General features: G+C 53.8%; 1 protein-coding gene across 1 annotated transcript in view; it reads right to left on the bottom strand.

The window, feature by feature from the left end:
* Positions 1–777: 777 nt before the first annotated feature.
* The window catches only part of FRAS1 (Fraser extracellular matrix complex subunit 1), a 105,474-nt gene continuing 79,562 nt past the window's right edge, over positions 778–26,689 (bottom strand). The window contains exons 32-73 of the mRNA XM_058803272.1: positions 26,317–26,431; positions 25,744–25,881; positions 25,528–25,560; positions 24,411–24,542; positions 24,020–24,145; positions 23,401–23,648; positions 22,084–22,232; positions 21,721–21,874; positions 20,692–20,827; positions 20,212–20,408; positions 19,731–19,884; positions 19,149–19,412; positions 18,852–19,040; positions 18,308–18,427; positions 17,709–17,888; positions 15,897–16,021; positions 15,315–15,455; positions 14,573–14,803; positions 14,188–14,301; positions 13,032–13,182; positions 12,410–12,569; positions 12,008–12,170; positions 11,550–11,796; positions 10,689–11,033; positions 10,287–10,447; positions 9,762–9,909; positions 9,460–9,665; positions 8,854–9,010; positions 8,139–8,339; positions 7,380–7,567; positions 6,957–7,232; positions 6,596–6,828; positions 6,150–6,310; positions 5,267–5,481; positions 4,113–4,263; positions 3,738–3,845; positions 3,422–3,581; positions 2,968–3,084; positions 2,710–2,876; positions 2,196–2,401; positions 1,756–1,902; positions 778–1,365 (exon numbers count right to left, since the gene is read on the bottom strand). Coding sequence (XP_058659255.1) covers positions 790–1,365; positions 1,756–1,902; positions 2,196–2,401; positions 2,710–2,876; positions 2,968–3,084; positions 3,422–3,581; positions 3,738–3,845; positions 4,113–4,263; positions 5,267–5,481; positions 6,150–6,310; positions 6,596–6,828; positions 6,957–7,232; positions 7,380–7,567; positions 8,139–8,339; positions 8,854–9,010; positions 9,460–9,665; positions 9,762–9,909; positions 10,287–10,447; positions 10,689–11,033; positions 11,550–11,796; positions 12,008–12,170; positions 12,410–12,569; positions 13,032–13,182; positions 14,188–14,301; positions 14,573–14,803; positions 15,315–15,455; positions 15,897–16,021; positions 17,709–17,888; positions 18,308–18,427; positions 18,852–19,040; positions 19,149–19,412; positions 19,731–19,884; positions 20,212–20,408; positions 20,692–20,827; positions 21,721–21,874; positions 22,084–22,232; positions 23,401–23,648; positions 24,020–24,145; positions 24,411–24,542; positions 25,528–25,560; positions 25,744–25,881; positions 26,317–26,431 — 7,590 coding nt within the window. The 3' untranslated portion in view covers positions 778–789. The remainder of the gene's footprint in view (positions 1,366–1,755; positions 1,903–2,195; positions 2,402–2,709; positions 2,877–2,967; positions 3,085–3,421; positions 3,582–3,737; positions 3,846–4,112; positions 4,264–5,266; positions 5,482–6,149; positions 6,311–6,595; positions 6,829–6,956; positions 7,233–7,379; positions 7,568–8,138; positions 8,340–8,853; positions 9,011–9,459; positions 9,666–9,761; positions 9,910–10,286; positions 10,448–10,688; positions 11,034–11,549; positions 11,797–12,007; positions 12,171–12,409; positions 12,570–13,031; positions 13,183–14,187; positions 14,302–14,572; positions 14,804–15,314; positions 15,456–15,896; positions 16,022–17,708; positions 17,889–18,307; positions 18,428–18,851; positions 19,041–19,148; positions 19,413–19,730; positions 19,885–20,211; positions 20,409–20,691; positions 20,828–21,720; positions 21,875–22,083; positions 22,233–23,400; positions 23,649–24,019; positions 24,146–24,410; positions 24,543–25,527; positions 25,561–25,743; positions 25,882–26,316; positions 26,432–26,689) is intronic.

Genomic DNA, 26,689 nt, shown 5'->3' with positions numbered 1-26,689 from the left:
GTGACCGTATGCGGGCGATGGAGCCCACAGCCGGAGCCGGGATGGGGCGTTCGGGTCCTGCCGGGGTCTGCCGAGGTCCCGGAGGGTGCCGCCTCTCCCTCGTCGGGAGAACCGAGGCGGCATCGGGATCGGTTTCGGTCCCGGGATCGGTTTGGGGGCGTGACGGCCGCGGGCACGGGGCGCTGCCGGGTGCGGGATCGCGGCCGTTCCCCGGTGCGGGCGCGGAGCCGCCGTGTGGGGCCGGGACCTCGCAGGGCGCCCTCTGGCGGACACGGAGCGCGGTGCGGGGCAGGGCCGGCACCGCACCCCGGAGCACTCCCGGCCCGGTGCCCCCCGAGGCCGCGGCGCCCCCGGGCCAGAGCAGCCCGTGACTCCCTCCTTCCCTTCCCCGGCGCCGCAGCTCCGAGGGGCTCCCGCCGCACCCCAGGAGAATGAACGGGACCGTAAGGGCGGCAGAGGACAGGACAGCCCGGGCACCCGGGGTGAAGTTTTTATTTCAGCTTTACTCTCTTCCAGAGGACGCAGAGACTGGCTGAGAGCTCCCACATGCCGGGGATGAAGGATTGTTTCCCCACGCTGCCCAGCGCCGGGGAGAGCTGGAGCCCGCCGAGCTAGAGCAGCACCGAGAGAGGGCAGCGATGCCATGTGGCAAAGTCGCTAGGACAGGAGCAGCGGGAATTGACAGCTGCCCCTCCTCAGCAAACTAAAAAAACACCCACATGGCATTTCAGTTTGGGATTATCTTTATTTTACAGTTTATAAAAAGCTTTTCCCAACGCGTGTGCTCCGTTAAACTTCCGTGCCGTCGTGCAAATTGCTGTGGACTTTGACTTCCAAGTTCACCTGCTTCACCTTCCTGCCATGCCCCTGGCAGCTGCCGCCGTAGTCCCGCGGGGGATGAACGTTCCTGACCGTGCAACACCGGCTGCCTACGGCCTGCGGGCCACCCCGGGGCAGCTCCACCTTGGTGTTCAAGGGGTGCTCCTCGGGAGCGCCGCCTGCAGCCTCCCGCTTCCGCTTCCTCCGCAGCTTGCGGCACTCCCTAGCCAGGAGGCAAATTCCGGACAGCACCAGCAGCAGCAGGGTGAGGGCGGCGAAGGCGCTGCCCAGGGAGGCGCCCGCTTGGGACAAGGAGGCTGCGGCGGCAGCTTCCTCCCTCTCCAAGAGCAGCGACTTCATGTTGGTGCCGTTCTTCAGCTGGTCGCCCTCGTTGTCGTAGACGAGGGAGGCATCCAGCGCCTCGGGCAGGTCCCTGCGGCCGCGCTGCCAGCGGCGAGCCAGCGAGCGCTGCACACGGGGCCCGGCTGTGCCCTCCGGGCCGATCACGTAGATCACCTGGAGGTACCACTGGTGCCCAGCTTCCACCTTTCCCAAAGAGAAGGCACGGACAGATGTCATTAACATCTGTCGGGTTTTACATCAAGTGATTCTGTTAAAAGCTGGTGTCTTTTGTGTCCTGTGTCTGACAAATTCATCTCAGTGGGTTTTTCTAAGCAGTAATATAGACCACCCAGTGGGATGTCCAGCCTTTGCCAGAGGCAGTAATTTATTCAGGAACATGAATAATATGCTTTTAAAGAGCTTTTTCATTAATGTTTCAGAAAAAAAAAATAAAATCACCAGAAAAATATCCTAATCTCCATTTCCTGTGTCAGAGGTGAATTCTGAGGGCCCAGAGCCTGCAATTCATGAAGTGTTTGGGAGGTCCTGGACAGACAAGGCAGTGTTGGGCTATCAAAAGCACTGGGTACATACCTTGTAGAGAGCATCCACCTTGAGAGTGAATCCATCAACTCCGGGCATGCTGCTGACCGAGTGGAACTCGGACAGCTCAGAAGCAAAGTGGGCGTCGAAAGGCACATCGTGGAAATACTTATCCGTCACTTCCGGCTGGTTTCGGTCCTGGAAGGCAGAGAAGTGTCCTGAGGGATGCTGTCTGCTTTCCCAAAAGAGGCTGGAAGGCAGGGCACTACCTGGGTAAGGGCTCTAATGCAAATGCCCCATCTCCACACCTACATGCAGGCACGGATTAAGGGACACTCGTGGACAAAGGGTGGGGAAAAACCAGTCCTGTGCTCACACTTTGCACCAGCAGTACAAAAGATCCAGTGAGCTCCTTTCTTCATCCCTCTGCAGTCAGGATCTGCTTGCTGCCAGAGGAAATCCCAGAGGGGAAGCGGGAGCAGAACACTCACCAGGAGCAGGAATCGGTGCTTCAGGTACTTGTTGGGCTGGATGCAGCCATACTGGGGCCCCTCGTTGTAGACGGTGCCCGTGGGGTCGAAGAAGGGCACGTAGCCGTCCCTGCCCGTGCACAGGTAAACCTTCTCCAGCTGCAGCCTGTACGCCGCGTTCAGGTTCTGCTCCGGGTGCCAGAGCACACGCCCGTACAGGATTTGCCCTGGGAACAAAGAGAAGCAGGTGATCCCCCAACCAGGGGAACACTGCCAGAGCCAAGTGTGCCAGACCACAGGTGAGTCTGTGCTGAGAAGGGTTTGGATTGTTTGGGAAGGGCTTGGGGGGTGCGAGTGACAAAACAAGGTGCCAGAGCATGTTGCTGTTTTACAGGGCTGTAAGATGCTCAAAATGCCATTTATTGCTGTGGAAGAGGCAAAGCCACATCTGGGTTTTGCCCTTTCCTCTCCAGGAAATGGAAGCTGTGCAGGGAAAAACAGTGGGAACAAGCAGAAGAGGTGAGGTAAATCCTACCCTTGGAAAAAGCCCCTTTGTAATCCATTTCTGCCAGAGACATTTCCGATTTGGTGGGATCCATGAGAAAAACCTTCTCGTTGTTGCAGAGTTGAAACTCTGTGTTCAGGGAGTAAACAACCGGAACCGGGCGGTTTGTCTGCTGGAAGGCAATCGGGATCAAAAACCTGGAATTGGGAGAAGGAAGGAAAGAAAGGGGAGATGAGGTTTGTGCAGCTCAAAGGGGCTGGCCCTGCCCTGGGGCCGGGGCCTCCTTACCGCTCGGGAGCGTGAGCCGTGCAGGGCAGGGGCTTGTCTCCAGGCTCTGTCCATGGCTGCGTGGGCTGCACCGTGCAGGGGATCAGCAGGATGGTGTATTCTCCAGAGTAATCCTTCCTGGGAACAGACAGGAGCAGTCACCAAGCAGAGCTCAGAGCTCTTCACCCAGGGCAGCAGCTCTGTCTTGCCCCGGCAATGTCCTCCAGCAGTCCCTGAGGGACGAACGTGACCTGAAATGCACCGTCACTTCTGGGATCAGCCTATCCACATGCTTCATTGCTGGAAAAATTCCTTTACAAAAGGCTGAGCTGGTTTTCCTCTCAGTAGAACAGTGTTCCAAGCTCTGGCCAAGCTCCTGAGCATTCCACACTACTGCAGTGGCTGCTGGAGGGGTGCCAGGGAGAGCCTGGTGCTGTGGGAAGCTGCTGAAGGGGACTGGACCCCCAGCCCTCACCTGTTGTAGGAGCTGGTTGCTCTCCAGAGCTGGTAGGGAGAGTCAAAAGTCTGAGCACTCCACAGCAGCTGCAGGTCAAACTCGATCCCTCCCAGGTGCTCTGGAGTCATCAAGGAGGACCTGACATCTGGCAGGCTGTGGTGCTCCATGACAAACAGCCCTGGGGGGGGACAAGGAGGTGACAGGGCACAGAGGTCCCATGTTGTCAGCACAGAGGGGCTCCTGGTGGGGCAGGGACTTGCTCTGCTGCCCGTGGTGCCAGAGCAGAGCTGTGTGTGACCCTGCCGTGTGTCCCTGCCCGGATCAGTGCCCTCACCTCTGAACTTGGCCTGTGTCCTGAACTCGATGACGAGGCGGCCGTCGTCGCGGATGTAGATGCGGATGATCTGCAGGCGGGCCGAGAGCACGCTGTCCGTCTGGATCCCTGCAAGCACAGCGGGGCCACGCTCGCTGCTCAGCTGGCCTCTGCCAGCCCCAGGAGCTCTGGGAGACCTCCCAAAGGCAGGGTTTCCTTGGCATCATCCTCCACTGAGCCAGCTGCACACTTCCTCCCTCCCCCCCGGCTAAGTCCCCCACAGGCATAAAGGAAGGAATATTCCGAGTGCCCACTCCCTCGGGACTCTGGTGGCAGTGCAGGAGCTCAGGGGAAACACGAAGGAGCCACTTATTCCACAGCCCTTGGAGTGCTCACCTGTCCTCCAGAGCACGGTGTCGTAGAAGAAGGAGAACTCCATCTCCGTGTGGTGCTCCAGGGAAGCCCAGCCCCTCGGCGCCGTCACGTAGATGTAGGACACATACAGAGGCACGTGGACTGTCAGGAAGGACTGGGCAGAGTCCCTCACCTGGCAATAAAACCCCAAAAAGGGGGTTAGGCACCTTCAGGGGAGGTCAGAGGTGTCTCTGGGTATTCTTTACCTCAGACAAACCTGGGTTTTAATTCAGGGGCAGTGCTGAGGATCGCTGGGACCATGGGACAGAGGAGCTCTAGGTGCAATTTCACCTCAAAACCCCCCAGCTTCCAAGGCTGGGAATTAAAAATCAGCAATTCTGCTTGCTCAGGCCTCCCAGAGCTCTCCATTAATTATCTGCAGAGTGCAGCTGCACTTTGCAGGCCCCGGAGAATTCAGGGAGATGTTCCAGCCTGGCTGGTGCCAGGCTCCACATGCTCCAGTGGGCACTTGTTCAGGCCAAGTAGCTTCTCTGGGCTTCTGCAAACAATTGGAGCTATAAAAGGAAACTTAATGAAGCAGTCCAGGCTGGCAGGAATTAAAAGAGATGATACTGGTCCTAGCAAAGTGCCTGGGAATTTAATGCCTGAGCTTAGGGGAGGTGGAGTGCGCTGCACATGGATAATGTAGCCACGAGAGGGCGGTGAGACACCTCACATAGTGGAAGCCACTCATTTATGGAGGAACATTCCTGGGTTTTGGTCTGCCAGCCTGTTAATTAGGAAATGAGTTAAAATATCCCATGGCCTCGCTCTGTTGTAGAGCATGAACTAAGCTGTTTCTGCTCTGTTTTTGGCTCATTTCTACTGGCTGAGAACACAGCCAAAATTATAAAAGAGAGCCCAGCTGAGAATGTTTTATATTTCCAGTATGGCTATACATTAAAAAAAACAAATATTTTTCTGGTGCTCTGAAATTAAAAGAATAAAACCTGTGATACTCCTAGGAAAATACATTAAATAAATGCACACAGCACTGTTCTCTTCCAGGTGACAGGGAGGGAAAGGCACACTCCACCTGTACAGAGCAGAGCAGCAAGCTACACTCAAGTGCAAGGCAGAGCTGTGCCTGAGAGCTGAGATCTGGGATAGTGGGAGAGCTGGGGATGGACTCTCACCTGGAAGTCAGCAGTGACAGAGCCCCCACAGACATCGATTAACTCGGTCATGTCGTAGTAGGCGTCGAAGGTCCAGATGCAGCTCTTGAGGTTGAGGTGCTGGTACAGCTGGATGCTCCCGGGCTCCCGCACTGCAGGGTCCAGCTGGTAGGGCCGGTCATAGCCCGGGCCCAGCACCAAGCTCTCCGGGGCCACCTCGGCCAGGAACCCTGCCTCTGAGGGACACAAACCAGGACAGTGACCCCTCCCGGCTTTAAACTGCCTCACGCCACATGCTCGCTTCACTCCTGAATCACCAGAGCTCCTCTCCCTTCCTTATCCTGGAGGACACACTCAGGTCTTCACAGGGGAAACCGTTACAGGAATGGGGCAAGCATCCTAATAATCCAACTTAGGGACCGACTGATTCAGGGCTGAAGTTAACCTTTAAGGAATGAGGAATGGGTTAAGTGTGGGATTATCAGAACAAAGTACAAGATCCTGCCTGGATCTAGCATGGACTTAATTCCCTGGAGTGTCAGAAACAAAATCTGCCTGTTCTTTTCAGCTCTGATATTTCTTTCAGCAGTGAATTGATTTTGTTGCCTCATGGGAGACCTCAGTGACCCAGACACAGTGATCCAGCCCTGCAGATCCCTCTCTAACCGGGAAGATATCACAAAAATGATTTAAAAATCAGAAAACCACTAGCACAACATGAACCTACAACCCCAAATGTTCCCATGCCTGGAATCCCATCTCCAATGGGGCAACTCTGGTCACTGCTGTGAGACCAGGAAGATTCATTGCTATTTACATCACGTCAAGAGAGCCCAGAGGAAGACAAAGACCCTTTCTCTGACTTCTTTCCAGGCTTCCACCTTCAGGAAGCTTTGAAGGTTACCTGAGATGCCTCTGAGGTCCCTGGCAGTGACCAGGTTGGAGCAGACGTGCTGGTGCCTGTAGATGGACTCGGAGAGCAGGAAATGCAGGTTGTGCAGCGGCAGCGTGGAGATCAGGGGCAGCATCCCATCCTGGTGGGGGATCTGCACCGAGATGTGGATCCTGGAACAAGCAGCACGTGAGACAGCAGAACAGAGCAGCCTGGCAGGCACAGGATCCCCCCAGCAGCACAGCCTTAAGCTGTGTCCCCCCAGCTCCCCGCTGCTGCGGGGGAGGGCACCCCCTCAGCTGGGCAGGCTGTGAGACGAGAGTGGGAGCAGGAACCCGAGCAGCCCGTACTGCCTGAGGGATGTGTTTCACACACACATCGTGCTTGTGAGCCCGGGCACCCCTGTAAGCCCAGGGGGGCTGGGGAAGGGCTGCACTCCCCTTTCTTCAGCCTCATACCTGTTGGGATGCTCCTTGTGCTTCACATCCAGGTACTTGAGCGTGGCAATGAAGGACTGTGCCTGGAAGCCTCGGGCCGTCCCCGCCACCACGGGCGTGTGGCAGATGGCACTGTCTGTGCCTATGGTGACCGCGCTGCTCCTCAGGGGCGTCCCCACGTGGCCGGCCCTGTCCACAGCCTTGGCCACGCAGCGCACGTGGAACCGCCGGCTGAAGTAGATGCTGTCCAGCACCTGAGGGAACGAGGAGGGGGAAACCACTGGTGCTTCCAGCAGGCTAAGGGAAAACGGCACTCAGTTTTCTAAACCCAAACCCCCAGGCCTCAGATCCAAGGAGACTTTAGTCTGGAATGTCTGCGTACCCTGTGGTTGACGCTGGTGAAGGGGGTGTTGTCCGTGATGGTCTCGAAAGGTGACCGGGCTCCGTTGCTGTCTGTGGGGGCGGCCACTTCCCAGCTGAACTGGATGGAGGACTGGTTGATGCCAGCCTCAGCACAGCGCTCCCTCATCAGGGCGTACTTGGGGAAGTGAGGGTCACAGGGAGTCACACAGACCAGGGGGTAGCCTGGGGAGGGGGATTTCCTAGCGCCCTCCTTGGTCACTTCTTCCACGCGGTCGTAGTCGGCCAGGGTGACAACCTGTGTGGAGGCAAGAGGGGCTGAGGGAGAGGGTGGAAAATGCCATCCTTCCCTCCCACGTTGTCACTGCAGCTCTACATTTTATTTCCAAAATCCCACTGTGGTTTCCAATCTGTACTTGCAGGGCACTAAATCACATCCGCTCACCACAGGAGGTGCTGGGAGAATCAGGCTCCCTGCTGCCTCCTGATCCAAAATAGTCACTGTGGCAGTGCTGATGTCTCCCAGGACTGCTTCCACTGGATCATCTGGGCCCAGCACCAGAGAAAAGGACTCGTGCCATTCCCGGTCCTCGTTGGACATGATCTCCACCTTGAACATGATGTGGGCCACACCTGGGGGCGCGAGTGCAAGGGAAACAGAGGGAAGTTGATTCATCACCAGAGACTGCTCTCAAGTTCTCGTCCAAGCCCTGCACAGCTGCTCCAGGCTGTGACCACAGAGACATTATGATAAAATACACATTATAAATTTTATTTCCACTCATTGCTGCTAATAATTTACCCAGAGGAGTCTATTATCAACATAAAACTCCAGCTATGACAACTGATCCAATCGATCTGGTGATAGATTTACTAGCAGATGCTGACTGAGGATTAATAATGACTGTCTTCTATTAGCTGTCTGGAGGAAAAGCCTGGGATGCAAAGCACATTGCCATCCCTCCTCTCCCTCAGGTGTGCAGAGCTGTTTAGTGAGGGTCCAGCAACATGGTCTGAGGTGCTCACAGCCCTACATTCCCCGAGGAGGACTTCACTCTGCCAGGTGCCAGTGCTCCTTCCTCTGGTCCCATCACCCTTCGTTTAACACATCAGCTAAAATTCCTGCGACAAGTGGCTTTTCCCACATCCCTGGGCGTTCTGGCCACGCCCCCCACCCCTAACCCTCCCCTCGGGGCCCCTTTACCTGGGCTGAACTTGAGCATGCGGCTCTTGGGGTAGTAATCCACGCCAGCCTGCGCGGAGCCGTCGCGGGTGCTGCAGCGCACGTGGGAGGTGCGGTTGTGGTCGCCCCTGCGCACCACCGGGATGCTCAGCACCGCCACGCCCTCGGGGCCCGCCGGCTCCCGCACCTGGTACGCCGCCTCCTCGAACTCAATGGTGGGGGCTGCGGGCACAGCACGGAGGGAAAAGCCCCAGATTTGCACCCTGGCACCTTTCAGGCTCATCCCCGCACCTTCAGGGCAAGGAGCTCCTCAAAGCGGGGGTCAAAAAGGCTTGGGTGTGACTTAGGGTAAAACCTAAGGAGGGTGTTGGGCTACAGAGAATGGCAAATGATTCTCCCATCCCTGCCTCCCACACGTCCCCAAATCCCTGCCACGTGCTGGTGATCCAGCCTGGCATCCCTCTTCTCCCCCACAGATCTCTCCAGGCTTTGCTGCTGTGGAGGGAGAGGAACATCTCCCAAGGGAAGCACAGCAACTCCAGCTGCAGGGGAGTGGGAAATAGGAGAGGTGGGGGGTCCAAGCACTCCTATCCAGCCTCTCCCTTTAGCCCAGCCCAGTGCACAGCAGTGGCCTGTACACAAGGCTGTGACTGTGGCACCAAAGGCATCCACATCGACGGGGCTGTGCTGACTCCCCGGGACACCCCAGACACCTTTGCTGAGCAGCCTCACTCACCATCTTCGTCGTTGGTGACAGTTATGGTTGCCACATCCATCTTCCCAATCCTAGCTCCACTCCAGTGGTTTCCAAGGGGGCTCCCCAGATAGACCTGGAACTGCTCTTCTGGTTCGAAGGCAGAGTCGTCACTGATGTGAACACTGCAGTTCTTCACCTAAAGCCAAGTGAAAAGGAGAAAGCAGCAAACTCTGATAAATCTGATAAAGGCCAGGGTGTACTTCCCTATCTAGGGCTGCACATTGGAGTGCTGTCCATCCTGGAAGAAACCCTTCCATTTTTAGGGCTGCTCCTTCAGTGTGGACCAACCACACTGTCACATGATGAGACATAGAAGCAAAAGCATCTCCTTCCACAAACCCACAGCTCTCTGTACAACAATCCTGGGTCCTCCTGATGCATCAGATTTGCATTTCACAGTTTAACCAGTTCCATCCTGGAACACCCAACCCCTTCAGAGTGGGTCACATTGCCAGGACAAGAATTTGTATCTGAAACCAGCCCGGAGCAGTCTGCCAGCCCCTCTGGTGACAGAGGGCCAAGGAGGAGATGTGAACCTCTCCCAGCACTGGTTCTTCACTCCCCCAGGAGGCAGGTGCAGCTCACCTTCTCCCCTTTGAGGAAGGTGATGCGAGACTCCTCTGCATCCCTCCTCTCGGTGAAGTCCTCCATGACCTGCGCTGTCAGCCTCCGAGTGTAGCACCTGACGGAGGACTCGTAGCTCAGGTCCCCCGCCCGCAAGATGGGGACGTGCAGGGTGCCCTCCTTCTCCCTGGCCGTGTAGCTGTCCTTGCTGAACTGCATGCTGGGCACTGCAGGGGGGCAGAAACAGAGCCAAGCAGTGCTGGGGCTGCACAGGGAGCCAAGGGGCCAGGAGGGAGCAGTCACAGCTGCCAGGGATGACTTACCGTCCTGGAAGATGTCATTGATGGCCACGATGGCTTGGAAGGGCTTTGCCAGCTCGGCTCCGTGGGGGGAGCTGAGGTAAACAACAAATGTCTCCAGTCCTTCTATCACTGGGTACTGGGCATCATCCAGGATTGTCAGGGGGCAGAACTGGGAGGAAAGTGGAATTCCTGCTGTTAGACATACAAAGTTTCATCCTTCCCAGCACTCACATTTGGGAGTCTAGTGCAAAGCCATTATGTAATTATGTTTTCTGAGTCCACTAATCAATGTAAAGAATGTTCTACACAAACTCAGCCTATCATTTCAGAGAACAGGCAGCGATCCTTGCCCCGGAAGAGGTGGCAGGACCAAATCTCTCCAGGCTGGAGTACTGATGGCATGGGGAATCTGTGCCTAGCAGAATCATTAACAGTTCTCAAGTGGCCCTGAGAGGATTTTCAAAACAAATAGCAGATATGCACAGAAACACAAGACAGGTGTTGCCAGGCAAAGCAGACTCAGCAAGAGTCCAAGTGGCTCCTCACCTCTTCTGTCTTGCCTGGCCTGAACTCTATTTTCCTGGAGCTGGGCACATAATCGACTCCCGGGCTGGCCGAGGGCGGGTCTGATGTCCGAGTGGCACACCACACCGACGTGGGCGTGGAGAGGTCGGGTCCCTGCCGCAGCACTGGGATCTCAATGCGTCCTGCAGCGCCAGATGCACATGACAGAGAACAAACTGAGAGAGCAGCCACGTTCCACAAGCCCACCCCTTTCCCTTCAGCACTGCTCCTGCCCCCAGCCTCCCCCTCGGCACAGAGGGAAGCACAGAGCCCCTCTGCAGCACATCTTTGCAGTTCTGCTGTGCCCCGAATCGCTCCTTCTGACACCTCTTCATGGTGAAAGCTTCTACAGGGAGCATCCCAACACAGCCCTCTGCTCCTCACCTGCAGCCTCGCTGACAGTAAAGGTGGCATTCCCCAGGGACACCGTGGAGGCATCGTTGGGACCAGCAATGACCACGTTGGCCGAAGCCCGGCTGCCAAGGCGCGCGTTGTCCGAGGCGTCGGCCAGCACCACCTCAAACTCCTCCTCCTCTTCATACTCGCTGTCATCGATCAGAGTGACATCACAGGTCACCACAGTGACCCCCGGCCCCAACACGAGGCGGCTCTCGTCTGACAGCCCCCGGGACTTGAAGTCGGAGCCAGATTCCAGCATGTAAAGGCTGCTGCCCCTGGCTGATTTGGGGACGGTGTAGCAGATGGCAGACACAGTGCTGCTGGCATCCCCTAGGAAGCAATAGGAAAACTCCATAGTGGAAATACTTTAAATCTACTTGGTGGAGACACCTTTCACTTAAATAATAAAGCAGCATTTGGAAAAGAGGATGAGGAATGAAATGCTGAACTTGGATAGCGGCTGGCTTAGACATGACTTCCAGGCAAGCTCCTAAACCCCACTCAGGAAGCCGAGAGGTGGCACTTGCCTGTTAAAGAACACACAGACACTGACAGGCTCCACATAAAGCACTGCCTAGCTCACAGAGAAGCAGCAAACAAATACAAAGGTTTGCTCCTGCTCATGCCGGGAGCTGGAACAAATCTAAACCCAAGAGGCTTTAACAGCAGAGACAGGAAAGGTTAAAAAAATAAACAACGCTGCCCCATGCATTGCTTGCCATTGCATTGTGCTCCAGAACCTCTTCCAAAACATGGGAGAAGGCTCCAAAACCATAAACAGACAAAGGCCAAGGGTTCCCCCTCTGCACGTGTCCCTCCCACGGGGCTCAGCACGGCCCAACCCACCTTTCCTTTGCACAGGAGCCGAGAGCAAGCCAGCGCTCTCGCTGACGTGGAAGGTGCTCCTGTCGAACTGCAGCGTGGGCTCGTCCTCGGGGTCGGCGATGGTGACAGTGGCGTGGGTGACGTTGCCCAGCAGGGCGTAGGCCGGCATGCTGAGCTCCACGGAAAAGCTCTCCGTGCCCTCGAACACATCATCGTCGTGGATGGCGATGGTGCAGGCCTTGGTGTCCTCCCTCTCCTCAAACTGCACCTACAGGGCAGCAAGATGACTGCTGTCCTTGGAGTGCCACCTGGAGCTCCCCGTCCTTCCTGAGGTGCTCCCTCTTCCAACAGCAAACAACCCGCCTGAGTTTACTAACAGAACACACCCTCCTTGGTGTTTTGGTCACTTCCCACCCATTCTTTGCTCCAGGCTTGGTGGCAGGCATGGTGAGCCCGTCCCTTTGCTGTGTGCCACCCACCTGCCCCGCGTACTCCACGTAGTCCTCCTCTCCGGGCCGTACTCCCAATCCAGCGGCGGCCGTTCCCTGCTCGGTGCGGCACAGGACGATGCTGTACTGGTTGAGGTTCCCCAGCCGCCTCACGGTGACGCTCACAGAGCCAGCGCTCTCCCTGACCTTGTAGCTGGAAAGGGATCAAGCAAGCACGTGAGGAACAGGCTGGGGAGCAAACCCTGCGTGTTTGTGTGACACTGAGGGTGAGGCTCCGTGGAAAATCCGAGGCAGGGAAATAACTGGGCAGCTGCTCCGTGGTTCAGCCTGGCAGGGCCCTCTCCTCACTGGCAGGATTTCCTTCCCACATTGTAGGGAGCTCAGGTAAGAGCCCAGCTGCCAGGCAAGTGCTGTGACCCTCATGGCACTTACCTGGAGTGAGTAAAGCTGAGGAGGGACCACTGGATGTGGAAGACGTTGCCGCTGACCACGTTGGGTTTGCCGTCCTTCACCAGGAACTGGAAGCTATCCGTGGTCTCCTGAACCTTCTCCTCGTGCATCACGTACCGAATGAGGCCCTGGTTCACATCCTCTGCCAGGAGGGAACAGCCAGTGAGTCAACACAGGAATCCAAAGGCAGCTTTGTGGATGAGCAGTGTGGATCTGCTGGGACTGGGGATCCCAGTGGCATAGGAAGCAGTTACCCCCTCAGCCCTGCAAGAGTGAGCCTCCCCCACAGTGCTGACTCTGCACAGCTGCACCTCTGCCAGACGGTGATGATCAGATGCACTTGCAAGATCTGCAACCTCTCTTTACTGCCCCAAGTCACATCTCCAGCTCTAACAAGCCTGGAGAACCTGGGACAACCTACAGGACACAGGTTGTTGTCTCTAAGAAATTGTAGGATTTCTGCAACTGACAGCAAAGTTCAATGCTTGTTTTCAACATGCTGCCCCTTGGCTTTCTTCCCTCCCACCTATTTTTTTTTTCTTATTTTAACAAACTGAATCAACTGATGCAAAAAAAAGCAGCAGGGCACAGCCCAGGTCCATACCCTGTGTAAAGGTGGTCACAGCTGTCTCTGGCTTCAGCTTGTTCTCCACATGACCATTCCTGGGACCAGTTGTTATCTCATAGATCAGCTGTTTGTCACCTGTGTCAGGATCTGTCGTCAGTAATTCCTTCTTAGTGATGAGATTGGTGGCCTGGATTAAAGCCAAATCAAGGGAGTAAAACTGAGGCTCCAGCAGTGCAAGTCTGATTGACTGTTCACACAAAAAGCCCAACCATCCCTCTGTCAAAACAGCTCTCCATGAGGGAAGATCTAGGGATGTGGAAGTACAGAGCAGCCTTGAACAGAGATAACCCACAACATGTATGACAACACAGGAAGGATTCAAATTTTGCCTCACATCTGGTTACTTGAATTTAAAAGACAAATGCAGCTCAAAGAAAAGCAAATTCCAAAGCAGCTGCCCAGCCTTATTTAGCTGGAGCTAAAAGCTAGGACAAATCTTTGGGTTTCTCTTAGACACCTCTATTCCATGAGCTGTGCTGATGCTCAGGTGAGGCCTTGCTTGGCAAAAAAACAAATCTGCAAACAGCCTCAGATTGAAGGACTCACTCAAGACTGTTCACACAGCTCTGCTGAGTCTCCATGAGAGCCTCTTTCAAATGCCCTCACAGGGATTTGATTCAGTTCCACCACATTTTGCTTCCTCTTCAAAAACAAAATGTTTTTAACAGCAGGAGAAAGAGAGAAAATTGAACTGCTTGAGGCTGCAGGAGTGCTTTTCCTGAAATGAGGAGTTTGAGCTGAGATAGCCATTTCTTAATACAATTTCTTACTGCACCATCTTCCACTCTTTTTTTTTCTGGGATGAATCAAAGTGTTTCTTTACAGTTAATACTGGCTCCTCAAAAACAAGCCAAGAGTTTCCTGGGGTTCTGTTTGGACTTCAGCACAACAAAGGTATGTCACAACAAGAAATTCCTGCACCATATGCTTGGAAAGCCACATATCTCTGCCATGGCTGCTACAGCACATCATCAAGCCATCTCCACCATCAGCAAAGCTAAAAATGTACCCTGGGGTGGGCATTCTCCCTCACAAAAACAGAAGTGCTGAAGGATGAGGATGTTTTCCTGAGAAGCCCCTTCTCCTGGAGCAGCCTGAGAAGCAGCCCAGGCCGAGGCCAGGCAGGTGTTACCTTGCCATCCGTGTACTCCAGCCACTGCAAGCCCACGTTGGTGACAACCCTGGGTGTCCCATCATCCACAGGGAGGATTTCCACCTGGAAGCGCTGCGGCGCTGCGGTCACCACCTGACAACAGTTCAAGATAAAAGGGGGTGACTCTGGGAGGCAGAGCCTCCCCCAACACATCACCAGCTCAGCTCCCTTCAGCTCTGCTGCCATCGAGGTCCTGGGGTGAGTTTGCACACCCAGAGGGCAGGGAGGGGAAGGAGCAAAGGGATCACATAAAGGAGAGCACTCAGCCCTTGCCTGCAGCCACAGCAGCTCAGGCCCCTGCCCCGAGAAGAGGCAGCTCCCTGTGCGCTCTCAAGGCCCCTTCCCACCCGCTGTGCCCCCTGACCTTCCTTTGGCCCTCCTGCACCACGAAGAGGGCGTTGGTGCCGTCGGACACGGTGAAGGTGAAGCGGTCCCTGAGCGCGGCGCCGCCGCCGTGGTGGCTGTAGCTGAGGAGGTTCTGGTAGATGTCAGCCATGGTGAAGGTGCTGGCCGGGAGGGGACGCTGCCCGCGGCCGCCGCGCTCCAGCAGCCCGTGCCGGGGCGGCTGCACCACCCGGAACGTGATGGACTCCACCTGTGCCCGCACAGGGAGGGCCAAGGCTGGCACACCACCTCAGGGCCAGCACGTTCCTGCTTCCCCCTGAGCCCCGCCCTGGCCTTATCCCTCTCCCAAGGCGGCTCCCGACAAAGCAAGGCACGTCCCACCCAACTCCTGGTTCAGCGGGTTGGAGACAGCTCCCACCCCGGGACAGCTCCAGGAACACAAGAGCGGCCCCCAGCCCTGCAGCCATGCTGGGCAATGTGTCCCTTGCCACTCTGCCAGGGCAGAAGCAGCAAAAACCTTTGGGGCAGGATTTTGGCTCAGGCAGCCGGATTTCTTGCTGCAGGGGAAGCAGCAGTGAGGAAGAGCCAGGGTCAGACAGCTCAGCCTCTGGCCAGACCCAGCAAGAAGAGGAAGTGCCATTCTCATCCATGCTAAGCATAAACTCAGTGTTTATGAATCCTAAAACACAAGCCCATTTTCCCAACAGCCCAGACGTGCAGCAGAAGAGGGGAGGGAGGAGGCTGGGGGGGTCCTGCCTTACCTCTGTGTCAGCATCTGTTGCTTTGAGCTCAAACTCAGTGATGGTTTTTCTCACCCCTTCCTGAACCGTCATCCCAAAGATTTGCACCACGGGTAAGGAGTCATCCACGGGGTTTATGGTGATGTCAAAGGTCTGGCTCACCTGGCACAGGAGGAAAAACCTCTCTTGATGAACTCAGCCTTCCAAGAGTGCGACTTCATGGCAAGAGCACAGCAATCTTCAGGTTGGGTCACTTCATTTCAGCCTTGTCTGGTGAGTAAATCTGAGCTGCTAAGCCCAGATCACATGAACATGCCCTTCTTTATCCCTCCTCACTAATTAATTCTCCCTCTTTCTGTGATATTTATGGACATGCACTCTCCCTCCGTCTTCTCAGTCTGTGTTGCCCCTCTCCCTCTACGTGCAGCTCTTTCAGAAAGCAGCAAAGAGGCATTTCTCCAGGGTCTGACTGTGTGGCTCCCTGCTCCCTGCACAGGGCTTACTCCCTGCCCTGAGGGATGTGGGGAATCCCACAGCAGGAGGAGGAGGAACAGCCACCTCTGCCCAGGCTCCTTCTCAGGCAGAGGTCAGGCTGGGACTGACCTCGTTTGTCCCATCAGACACAGAGAAGGTGAAGGTGTCCCTGTGCTTTTCCATGTCACTGGTGTGGATGTACTGGATGCTGCCAGAGGCCAAGTCTGCCTGGCTGAAGGAACTAATTCTTGTCCCTGGGAAATGAACAACAGGGGGAAAATGTGCAACAGAAAGAGCAAGGCAAGGAAAAACTACAGGAAACAGGACATATTTAGCAATAAGCACTCAGTTTTGGCTGGTTCTGATCCAAGTCAGGCTGGCCCATGAATCTCAGTGGAGCCAGGGATTTAAGCTGGCACAGAGCCTCCTAAAATCTCCTTCTCCGAAAGAAGTCCAGGCTTCTTTTGACCTCATCCTGTTGGGAGTGAGCCTCCTGGGGCAGAGGGGGAGAGAAGCTGGGAGAAAAATGGCCCATGTAACACTTGGATTGTGACTGCTGGGCAGGACTAACCCAACCAAGGCATCGCTGAGGATGAGCTAAAGGCCTCCTGGCCTCACAGCAGTTTTCCAAAATGCCTTCCAAGTGTCTCTTCTCTCTGCCCCTCCTTGTACCCCTGCATTTCGCACCAAGTTCCTTTTTCAGCACTGATTTATAGTGACATCTTTACAGGCCATTAGGTGTGACACAGCCACAGAAAGGTACCTGACAAGCATTTCAAAAAGCACTTGAGCTTTTTAAATCTCGTTGCTGTGTTCAACAGTTTTACTGCTGTTGTCAACAAACACCCTGACAAGAAGTTATCACTAATATATCTAAATGGCTGCTGACAGATGCTGGCCACACTACAAAAGACACCAGGATCTGATTTAAATAAATGAGCCAAAATGGAACATTCAGCTAATATTTCTTCATGGCTCATCAGCTGTGAAGGTTTGGGTTCTCTTTTGAACATTTCAGTATTCTCTTCTTAGGTTTAGGCTGTTTAAATCATGATTACAACTACTCCTCAGTCTGTGACTCTGTATCTTTATTAGTCCCTCACAGACATGAAAAAACACAGAAATCAGAATCATCATCAGATTTTAAATAATAGGAGGAATAAAGTCCTTAATTGAAGTCTCCAAAGTACAAGATTTACTGGCTAGTTTGCAATTTAGGCAAAAACAGTGCATGTTTCTAATTTACTCTCAGCAGTGAAGTTTTATAACTCATTCATTATTCCTGCCCTTTCAACACGTTTTTGGTGAGAATATGAGGCAAACCCCACACTCAAACTGAGCTGTACAGGGACTGTCTGCATCTTGAAAACACACAGCAGATATTTCCACTTTAATCTCATGTTAATGAGAAATCTAAAGCTAACAAGAAATATAATCTTAGATGAGTATAATAAAATCAGAAGAGCGTATAATGTGACACCACATTAATTCATCAGAGAGGGACAGCACACTTACACTGTCAGCAGGCATGAAAGGCAGCTCTGAAATTCAGATCACATGTGCAGGACAAGTCATCTGTTCACCAAGATGGGCTGTTTCCAAGGACTTTAAGGGATGGATTCTTTGGGGCACTGTGCTGTTCACAGCAAAGGCCAAAGGTTTTCCTGACATGTAGAAGCAGCAGTAGGGCCATAAACTCACATAAATCCTCAACTGGGATTATTGGGCTGCTTTGCCTCCACTCACCTTATTCCCCAACCCTCTGGGCTAATGGCCCTTTGGTTCCTAACAATTCTGTGAATTGTTCTGTGGATTGATTTCTAACAGTTTCTGGGAATTCCGTGCTGCTGCCTCTGGGCACGTTTTTCCTGCAGTGAATGTTTAGGGCTCAAGAGGCTCCAGTGTTTTGCTGCTCCAAGGGCCCAGCACCTCCCTGCTCACCTGGGGAGGCCACGTGCTCCAGATGGCCCAGCTGTGGCTGCCGGGTCACCTTGTACTGCAGCTGGGAGGCCTCGCTGTCCTGGTCAGTGGCTGAGAGCTGGAGGGTTGTGATGGCCTTGGCTGTGTTCTCATCCAACACCAGCCCCTTGTTGGTGATGATGGAGGGGGGAAATCTGTCCTCTGGAAGGGTTAAACACAAAGCTGAGTTAGGAGACAGTCGCACTCCATCCCTCAGGTACTTGTGCTCAAGCAAAGACAGTACACGCACAAACATTTTGGTAATTCCAAAACAGGAACTTGGGGCCATCCCATTTATCAGGGATGGTAACATTATAATGTCCTAAAGACTATCTAAACAGCATGAAGGCATTAAGAGGAATTTTTCTACCTTTTCAGTGAGTTTTTCAGAAGCCAAAGAATGAACCCTTGCATCTGCAAAATCTCCCCGTGCCCCTCACTTCAAAGGCCTTGGAATTGACAGCTCATCAAAACCACAGCTCAAAAATTCCATTTTGCCTTGCAGTACATGTGGGATGGGGATCTGTGGGCAGGCTCAAGCTCTGCAGCAAAGAAAACACAACTTCAGCAGAACTTTTTACCTATTACATGGATGTGGAAAACCTGGTCCATCAACTTGTTGCCATCTGCATCCATCACATCAAAGATGAAGGGGAAGTTTCCGCCGGGATCCCCTTTGCCATGGCTGTACACCATGTGCCCTGGGGAGAGGGAGAGCAGAAAAGAGATGCTTTAGTACAGGCTGCAGCTTTTAATCCTTACTTTAGAAGCAGGCTGGCACCATCAGCTGAGGCACCTGGGGCTTGACAGGGCTCCTGGATTTGGGTTTCAACATTTTTTTTCTCTCTTTATTCTCTTTCTTCTGCTGAGAGAGACTTTTTAACATATATTTAATGATACATGGTTCTGCTCTAACTTAACAACCTGAGCTTACTTCTTTCCCTCTCCCTTCCCTACTTCAGCTCATCACTCCCCTCTCATAAAGATGACAGAGTCATGGAATATCTGAAACTGGAAGGGACCCATAAAGATCATCAGGTCCAACTCCCTGCTCCTCACAGGACTACCTTAAACCAGGCTTGGTTGATATACTTGCCGTGACTACCTAAAATCCAGCACTCTCACCTTTGTTTATATCAGCCTGGGTGAAACTTCTGAGGGGTCCTTTGGCAGAGATCTGGACTGGGCTATCAGCTGTGGTCAGCTGCAGCTGGCCCCTGCTGGGGTCCCTTCTCAGGACAAATCTGATGGCCGTGTCCTCTGAATGTCCAGCTGCTGCTTTCAGGTGCTGAGCCGTGAGCCGAGCTGCAGAGCCTGCACCAGAGAGAGCAAAACCCACAATCAGCTTCAGAGGCAGCCTCAGGCAGCCCGGCCAAGCGACAGCAGTGCCCAGCAATGCCACTCTCACGCCTGTCCCCGTACCAGCTGGCAGCTGCAGGTCCCTGCTGACAGCCACCGTGAGTGGCAGCGTCCTGGGCAGCTCCATGGAGAACTCCAGCCTCCCTGCCTGCGTGTGGAGCCCGTCGCTGAGGGAGAAGCCGAAGCCGTCGGTGTGTGCAGCGGCCCCGCTCCGGGTGTACACGATCAGCCGCTCCAGGACATCCTGGTAGGTGAAGGAGGAGCCCCGGGACAGCGGCCGGCCCTGCTCCGGCGCCTCCGCTGCACTCTGCCTTCTGCGCAGCTGGCCTGCCAAACCACACACGGCTCAGCACAGTGCGCTGGGGACAGGGCCCGCCCTCACCTGGCACCCTGCCTGCCCTGGGCACTGCAGGGACAGGCACCTGCCAGCAGGGAATCCCCAGGGAAACACCTGCACCACCCCTGTGCTCCCTGGCAAAGAGCAGGGACAGCCCGCCAAGAACAGGGCTCTCCTCAAGCGTAGTCCTGGTCCAGATTGTGCTTCTTCCCACATGACAGGCTTCCCTCTCGCAGCAGGGGCTCTTACAGACACACAGACAGACAGACAGACTCCCTGTCTCTCAGCCCCAGCCTGTCAGGACGTACCATGCTCAGGGCTCTGGCTGACCACGATGACCAGCTCGCTGCTCTGCGTGTCCAAGTCCTGCAGGCTGAGGGAGGCGTTGGTCACGACCACGGCCAAGCTCTCCTGCACCCGGACGGGCTCCAGCACCATCCTGGGGGGCTCGTCATTCTGCCGCTGCACACAGCCAGGAAAAGGAACATGAGCACAGGGAAAGGCCCACCTGACTGAAACACAAGCTCCCAAATGACAGAACTGGAGCTGGCATCACCAGTCCCTCCAAACCTATCCAGCACCACGGCTGCTTCCAAGACGGAGGAGACACCAGAGCAGTAAGCCCTGGGGAAGAAGCTACAATGCACAACTGTCCCTGGGCATCACAGGTAAATTTGTGCTAGAGGAAGGAATCTCCCTTTAATTCCCCTTCCCACATACTAAAAAGGAAGGAGTAAAGCCTTGAAAAAGAGTTTGTGTGAAAGGAGAGGGCTCCGGCAACTGGCATACCTGGATTGTGATGTTGATGCTCTGCACCTCTGACTGGCTGAAGCCATCACTCACATAGAAGCTGAAAGCGTCACTTGTGGGCTCAATGCTCTCATGGACGCTCTGGAAGTAGTAAATGCTCTTCTCCAGGACATCATGAAGAGAAAAGGACACATCTGTGCTCCCCACAGACTCACTCTGTGGGCCAAAGCTCTCTCCTGCAAACCAGAATATCGCTGGTGAAAAGATGCTCAAATGGCTGATAAACTGAACAGAGACCCAGCACATTGTGAAGGCTGCAGAGGAAGGGATGCTCCCTTCTACAGCTTGGCTTCCCACACCTAGTGGCCTTTGAGGGAGAAAACATCTGCTGTATTAGAGTGGGCCCTGGGGAAGCTGCAGTTTTTGTTGCAGCACAAGCCATCCCCTTCATGGGATATGACAGATGTCATCCTGTTAGGAGCCCAGAGGAGGAAAGAAGGGAGTGCCCAGCAGTTTTACCTGTCCTGGTGTTCTCGATGCAGCCATACACAGGCAGAGTGACCATGGTGACCCTCAGGTCCTCCTTGGCAGCAGTGTCATAGTCAGCAGTCAAGTGGTGATGAGCCAGCAGCGGGACCCTGCCCCCCTCATCCACCTGGGAAGCAACAGCAGACAACACAAATCCTTACTGAACAAGGCTGCCTCCCTGGGAGAGGCTTGCCCGGGTGCTGGAGCACTGTCCCACCCTCCCCTGGGTCTGTTAATCAGGAATTCAGCAGGGAGGTGAGGTGAGGTGACATGGGATGGGAAGAACAAAGCCCATCTGGCCTCCAAGAGGAGCGTGGACAGGACAGGAAAAGAACTGTCAGTGTCATGGTGACCTCCTGGAAGGCAAGACCTGCAGTTCTTGTTGTGGAGAGCCTTTTGAAGGCAAGAGAGGGGGAATGCACAGCTGGAAAGGAGGGAGATGACTTCCAAAGGCCTGGATAAGGAGTGTGAAATGATCTGTGTCAGCCCAAAGCACCAGGTGTCCTCAGACTTAAAGAGTCTCTTACACATACACTGGTGAAATTAGGGATGAAATATTGAGTAGGGCTAAATGTGACTTGTTCCACTGATATCAAGAAGACACCCTAGGGACAAGCAGCTCCTGAGTGGACAGATATAAACAGATGAGGTTTGGGGATGCAGATGGACTGTCAGCCTCCTCCAGCCTCCAAGTGCTTTGTCCATCTTTTGGGGGGCACAAGTAACACTACACTTTATTCAGTCACTTCCCCTCAGTCCAGGAAAACTGTTCAGCTGCTCCCATCTGAGCCACGGCTGTCCTTGTCCCCAGGCACTCAGAGCCACATCCCGGTCCCCAGGCACTCAGAGCCATGGCTGCCCCAGGCACTCAGAGCCATGGCTGTCCCTGTGCCCAGGCACCCAGAGCCATGTCCTTGTCCCCAGGCACTCAGAGCCATGGCTGTCCCTGTCCCCAGGCACTCAGAGCCACATCCCTGTGCCCAGGCACCCAGAGCCACATCCCTGTGCCCAGGCACTCACGGTGACGTGGTCAGCGAAGGCGATGAGTGCAGGGGCGGAGGTGATGGTGACGGTGAACATCTGTCTGTCCAGCCTGTTGTTGTCAGCATCCAGCACTGAGAAGTGGAAGATGTCAGTCACGGGCTGATTGCTGGTCTCAAACGTGGTGGAGTAGCTGAGGGATGAGCACATGGGGAGTCAGGGAGCCTCACTGACCCCCAGGCACATCCATCCCATCCTCTTGGAAGAGAGGTGGTGTCTCAGTTCCCAACCCTCCATTGCTTTCGTTCCCTGAATTCTTTGAAGTAGCCCAGAGATCCCTGGGGAAAAGCTCAGTGAGCTTTTAACTGGTATGGCTTGAGGGAGAACAGTGTTCTTTGCTACCTGATCCTCTGGCTGTTGATGTCTTCCATGGTGAAATTGTAAACCTTGGAAAGCTCTTCGTTGTGGGAGCCTGATGTCCTGAGGAGGGTCCCATAGGCTGGCAGAGATATCAGCTGGATTCTGATCTCTGAGTCAGGGGAGTTGTTGTCCTAAGCATGAAGAAACAAACCAAATGAAAACAGTGCAGAATTAGCCATTGCTGTGTCCCACTAAAAATGGAAGGAAGAATAAAAGTTTTATAGTTTTATACCTGCCTAGTTAGGTCATACCCACAGATGAATATTAAGTGAAACTCTACTGATGAGAAGAGAGTCAGGAGGGTTGACATTTTCAAAGCATACCACGAAATGTATTTTCATTTTCTCTCAGCTCAGCAAGGCTTTCTCTATGTCCTTGTGTCACGTTAACACAGTCTCCCAGACATAAGCCTGGTATTTTCATTTTCAAAGTACTTCACAATGAACTAAAAGCTGATTTTGTCTCTTTTCAACCACATTAGCTACAACCACACTGTGGTATCACAACTCAGATGTCATCTTCCTTAGAAGAGTTTTGTTAGGTGATTGAAAAATAAGGCCCAGAGCAGAAATCAACACATCCTGAGCATATGGGTCAGAAGTGAAATCTTCTTTTCCCTATCTTATTCAGATTAAACATGAGCATCTCCCTAGTCAGCCTTCCTCCTTAAGAGGAGGACAGGACAGATTCCAGACTTGTATTCAGACTATTCCGATCCCTTAAAAAAAAAACAAAAAAAATTCTCAATAATCTAAGAGCCAGCCTCTCTCAGCTCAGGTCTCTCCAGCCTTGCATCTGTACTGTGATCTCTCCTCCCTCAGGAGGGTATTACATCATCTGCAAGGAGTACAGAGCTTTCTTGGGAATGTCACCAGCAGGATAACTCTTGCACAGCCCACAAGCCCTGGGACCAACTCAAGCCACCAAGCTCTGCAGCATCCTAGGCTTGTTTACTCCTTCCCCCTTCCGATCTGCCCAGAAAAAGGTGGGTGAGGAGGCTGAAGTTTTCAAGGGATTAACACTTGGCAAATCCACGTGCTTTACTAGCAAGACTGTTTGACAGAAAAATCTGGGATTAACTAGGTTCTCATGTTTAGCATGGCAGTTCACCTCTGGTACAGTCAAATGGGGATAACCTTAAATCCCTGTGGGATGAAAGAGTCTGTTATCCTCTCTTTGGCAGCAGCCAAAACTTGAGCTCTCTAGCCAGAATCCATGCTGACAGCAGGGAGGTGTGTGGGGGATGAGGAAAGGGAGCCTGGCAGCATTCCCTGGGCTTAGGAGCAGATGCAAACCCACCGTGTAAGCCAGGTGCTGTCGGGACAGGGTCACAGAGCTTTTGCTGGCCACGGTGACAGCCAACAGGCAGCCCAGGGCCAGCTGGGGGCCGTGGGTGTCCAGCTGGGACACGTCCACCCTCAGCACCGTGGTGACCGTGGTGACACCGTCGGTGACAGAGATTTCCATGCTGTCCTCTGCCGCTGCCGAGCCGTCGTGCACGTACTGCAGAGCGTTCCGGGTGACGTCCTCGTAGGTGAAGGTGTCGCCTGCCCAGGGAGGAGACACGCGAGTCAGAAAGACCCTGCTCAGAGCAGGAATCCAACTCAAATGACCTTCATCAAGAACTAAACTGGCATTTCATCCCACCCTGCCAGGGCTGTGGGTTATGAGGACGTTCATTAAGGAGCTGGCAGGGAAGAGGAAAAGCTGTGACCTTCCCAGCGCCAGCGACTCCTCGTGATTCTCAAGGAGGGCACCAACCCTCCTTTTCTTCCCAGCTGCTTCCTGAGCTCACAGCTAGATAAGGCTTCCCTATGGATGCATCCTGATCTGCCAGGAGCATCTGTCTCCCCCTGCTCATATAAACCAGCCAGGCTGACCCCTCTCCTGCACTGAGGGAAACTCTTGCTCCACTCACCTGCTCTCATGAGCTCCTGCACATCTGCGCTGTACTTGAGCACGATGCCATGATGGGGAGGTTTCACCAGCTCAAAGAAAAGGCCCTCAGGAGCTGTATCCGTGTCACTTACAGCCAACTGGATCCCTGTGCCAGGGAAAGAGAGCATAGCTGATGTGAATGGAGCCAAAAAAAACCTGTAATTCAGTCAGTACAAGAAAAGTAAATAATTCTGGAGCTTCCCCAGCCTGAGAGCTGCAAGTTCCATGGAAATAGTTTGTGCCCTGATGATGCTCAGGCTGTGTCAGGGAATTCTCTCCTAGACTAGCTCTCAAGCAACCCCTGGGCAAATGAAGCTGGGCCTCCTGGCAGAGAACTGAGCCCCAGCCCGTGCCCCATGCACCCCACTCACCGATGGTGGCTCTGCCCCCCTGGCTGACCTCCAGAAAGGGAGCTGCGATCTGGAAGACTGGAGGCTGCTGCTCAGCAGAGAGCAGGTGGATGACAAACACCATCTCCGGGCTTGTGTGCTCCCCACCAGACACTAGGCACAGACAGAAACCATGCCTGAGTGCAGGGACCCTTCACCTGGGAAATTCACCTGTCTGTACAAAAATCACCATTCCACGTGGCTGACTCATCTCCCACCTTTATCTGTGAGTATACACACGCTTCACTCAGGCCAAGAGCATTTCTCTCTGCCCCTAACTCAGAACATGGACTTCTCCTTGCTAGTGGAAGCCAGAAAGCACATGGAAACAGAAGGATGTGTTAAACAAGCAAGCAGCTTATCTGTGGCAATTTAATTGCAGAAATGTCTCCATGCTGTATTAAAGAAAATGAGAGCGTAAAACTCCTTGTTCACACTGGGGGACAATGGGGATAAATCAGGCTTTTAGGACTGATTCCAGGCAATCACTGGAAAAAGATGTCTCTAGCAAGCTGCAGCTCAGCTCCTGTAAAGCACTGCTGGGAACCTGACAAATTAATATTCCCCAGGCACGTGCATTTCCAGAAATTCCTACTGAGTGCCCACAGGTGTGCCTGCAGCAGAGCAAAGGCCAAGGGGCAACAGGCAATGGGAAGGGCAAAAGAAGGATGAAAACTGCTGTGGCCAGGAAAGAAAAAGCGGCTGACATATGTCACAGACATCTTTTGTGAAAAATCCTTTCTTTAGGATTTTTCCTTCTGGGAAGCTGAGGCCCCAGAAGAAGAATGTAAACACTGGTTATCTGCTGCTGTGGAATGCAACAGGTGCACCTGTGATTGGCCCATGTTGGATGTGTACAATTAAAGCCAATCACAGGCCGAGCTCTCTCGGGGACAGAATCAGAGCTCCTTTGTTGATTCATTCCTATTCTATTCTTAGCATAGCAAGCTTCTGAGACTTTTCTCTCTATTCCTATTAGCATAGTCATAATGTAACATATATATCATAAAATAATAAATCCAGCCTTCTGATCATGGAATCAAGACTCTCGTCTCTCTCTCACCCTGGAAGACCCTTGCAAGCCTGGCAACAGACATACCTGTGAACCGGAAGCTCACGGACTCCGGGAGACCTGGCAGGACAAACACAAGCACAGAGTGATGTGGTCAGGACGGGAAAGCACGCCTTGACGGGGACTCAGTGGATTTGGGGGGAATTTGAAGTGCTGATGTTGAACTGGGCAGAGCCTTTCCTCAGCAGGGAGGAGCAGCAGCAGTGCAGCTGTGCCAGCCCTGCAGGGGCACTGGGAGCTCACCTGCGAAGGAAAAGGCCGTCATCTCCCGGAGGTGAGGGGCGGCGGCCGGCGGGCGATAAGCAATCCTGCCGTGGTTGATGTCGGCCTGGCTGAAGAACCTGGCTGGGGACAGAGGCTTGTCCCTGTGCTCCACAATACCTGTGGGTGCAGAGACACCAGCATTACCAGGAGGGGTTAATTACCTGATTCCACAGCTTCCTTTGCTTTTTCTCCTTTGGGTACTTCCTTGTACTGCTTCCAGAACAAGTCACACGGATGCAACTGCATGGAGGATGGGCTCTAAGGTCAAGAGAAATAAAACAATGATTCCTCACTGAGGCATTTCTTCACAGAACCACTCACTCGAGAGGCGGGAAGCAGAAAGCCATGGGACACAACATTCAGTATTATTCAGACAGCAGCAAAAACTGTCTGAACCCTGCAGCACATTCCTGAACAAGCTGGGTAAAGGAACAAGGTGTTTAAAAGCCAAGGAAAGAGGCCAAATGGATTAACAGGTGCCTCCACAGAGTGATGCTCTGAGGGAAGGAGGAGATGTGCTCAGAAAATGTGGCATGCAGCAGGTACACTTGCCTTGCCCAGGAAGGAGAGGCACAGTCACGTTGTACAGGATTTTCTCACTGGGAACCTCCGGGTCTACAAAGGAGAGGTGATGGGGCTCAATCACTGTCACACGGTCCTCCAGCACCTCAATAAACACATCAGACCATGAGCATCAAGGCCAGAGACAGGGGAAGATTCACCCAAAAATGCATTGAAAGAGAATTTGCTTTGCTCTAGTAAATATAAGGCAGTCTTGAGATGTAAAGGCCCAGTTCTGAAACCTGACCCTGACCCCCTGTCCCCTGCAGATGCACAACCTCCACACTCACAGGTGGCCAGGTTTCTCTTTTGGCCTACAGTAATTAAACAGAGAGAAAGGAAAACCTAGTTTGATCAAGAATCC

Source organism: Ammospiza caudacuta, chromosome 4 (genome assembly GCF_027887145.1).
Source record: "Ammospiza caudacuta isolate bAmmCau1 chromosome 4, bAmmCau1.pri, whole genome shotgun sequence".
In the NCBI taxonomy this organism is placed as follows: Eukaryota; Metazoa; Chordata; class Aves; order Passeriformes; family Passerellidae; genus Ammospiza; species Ammospiza caudacuta.
The sequence above is the reverse complement of the archived record's forward strand: the minus strand, read 5'-3'. Positions and strand labels throughout refer to the sequence as shown.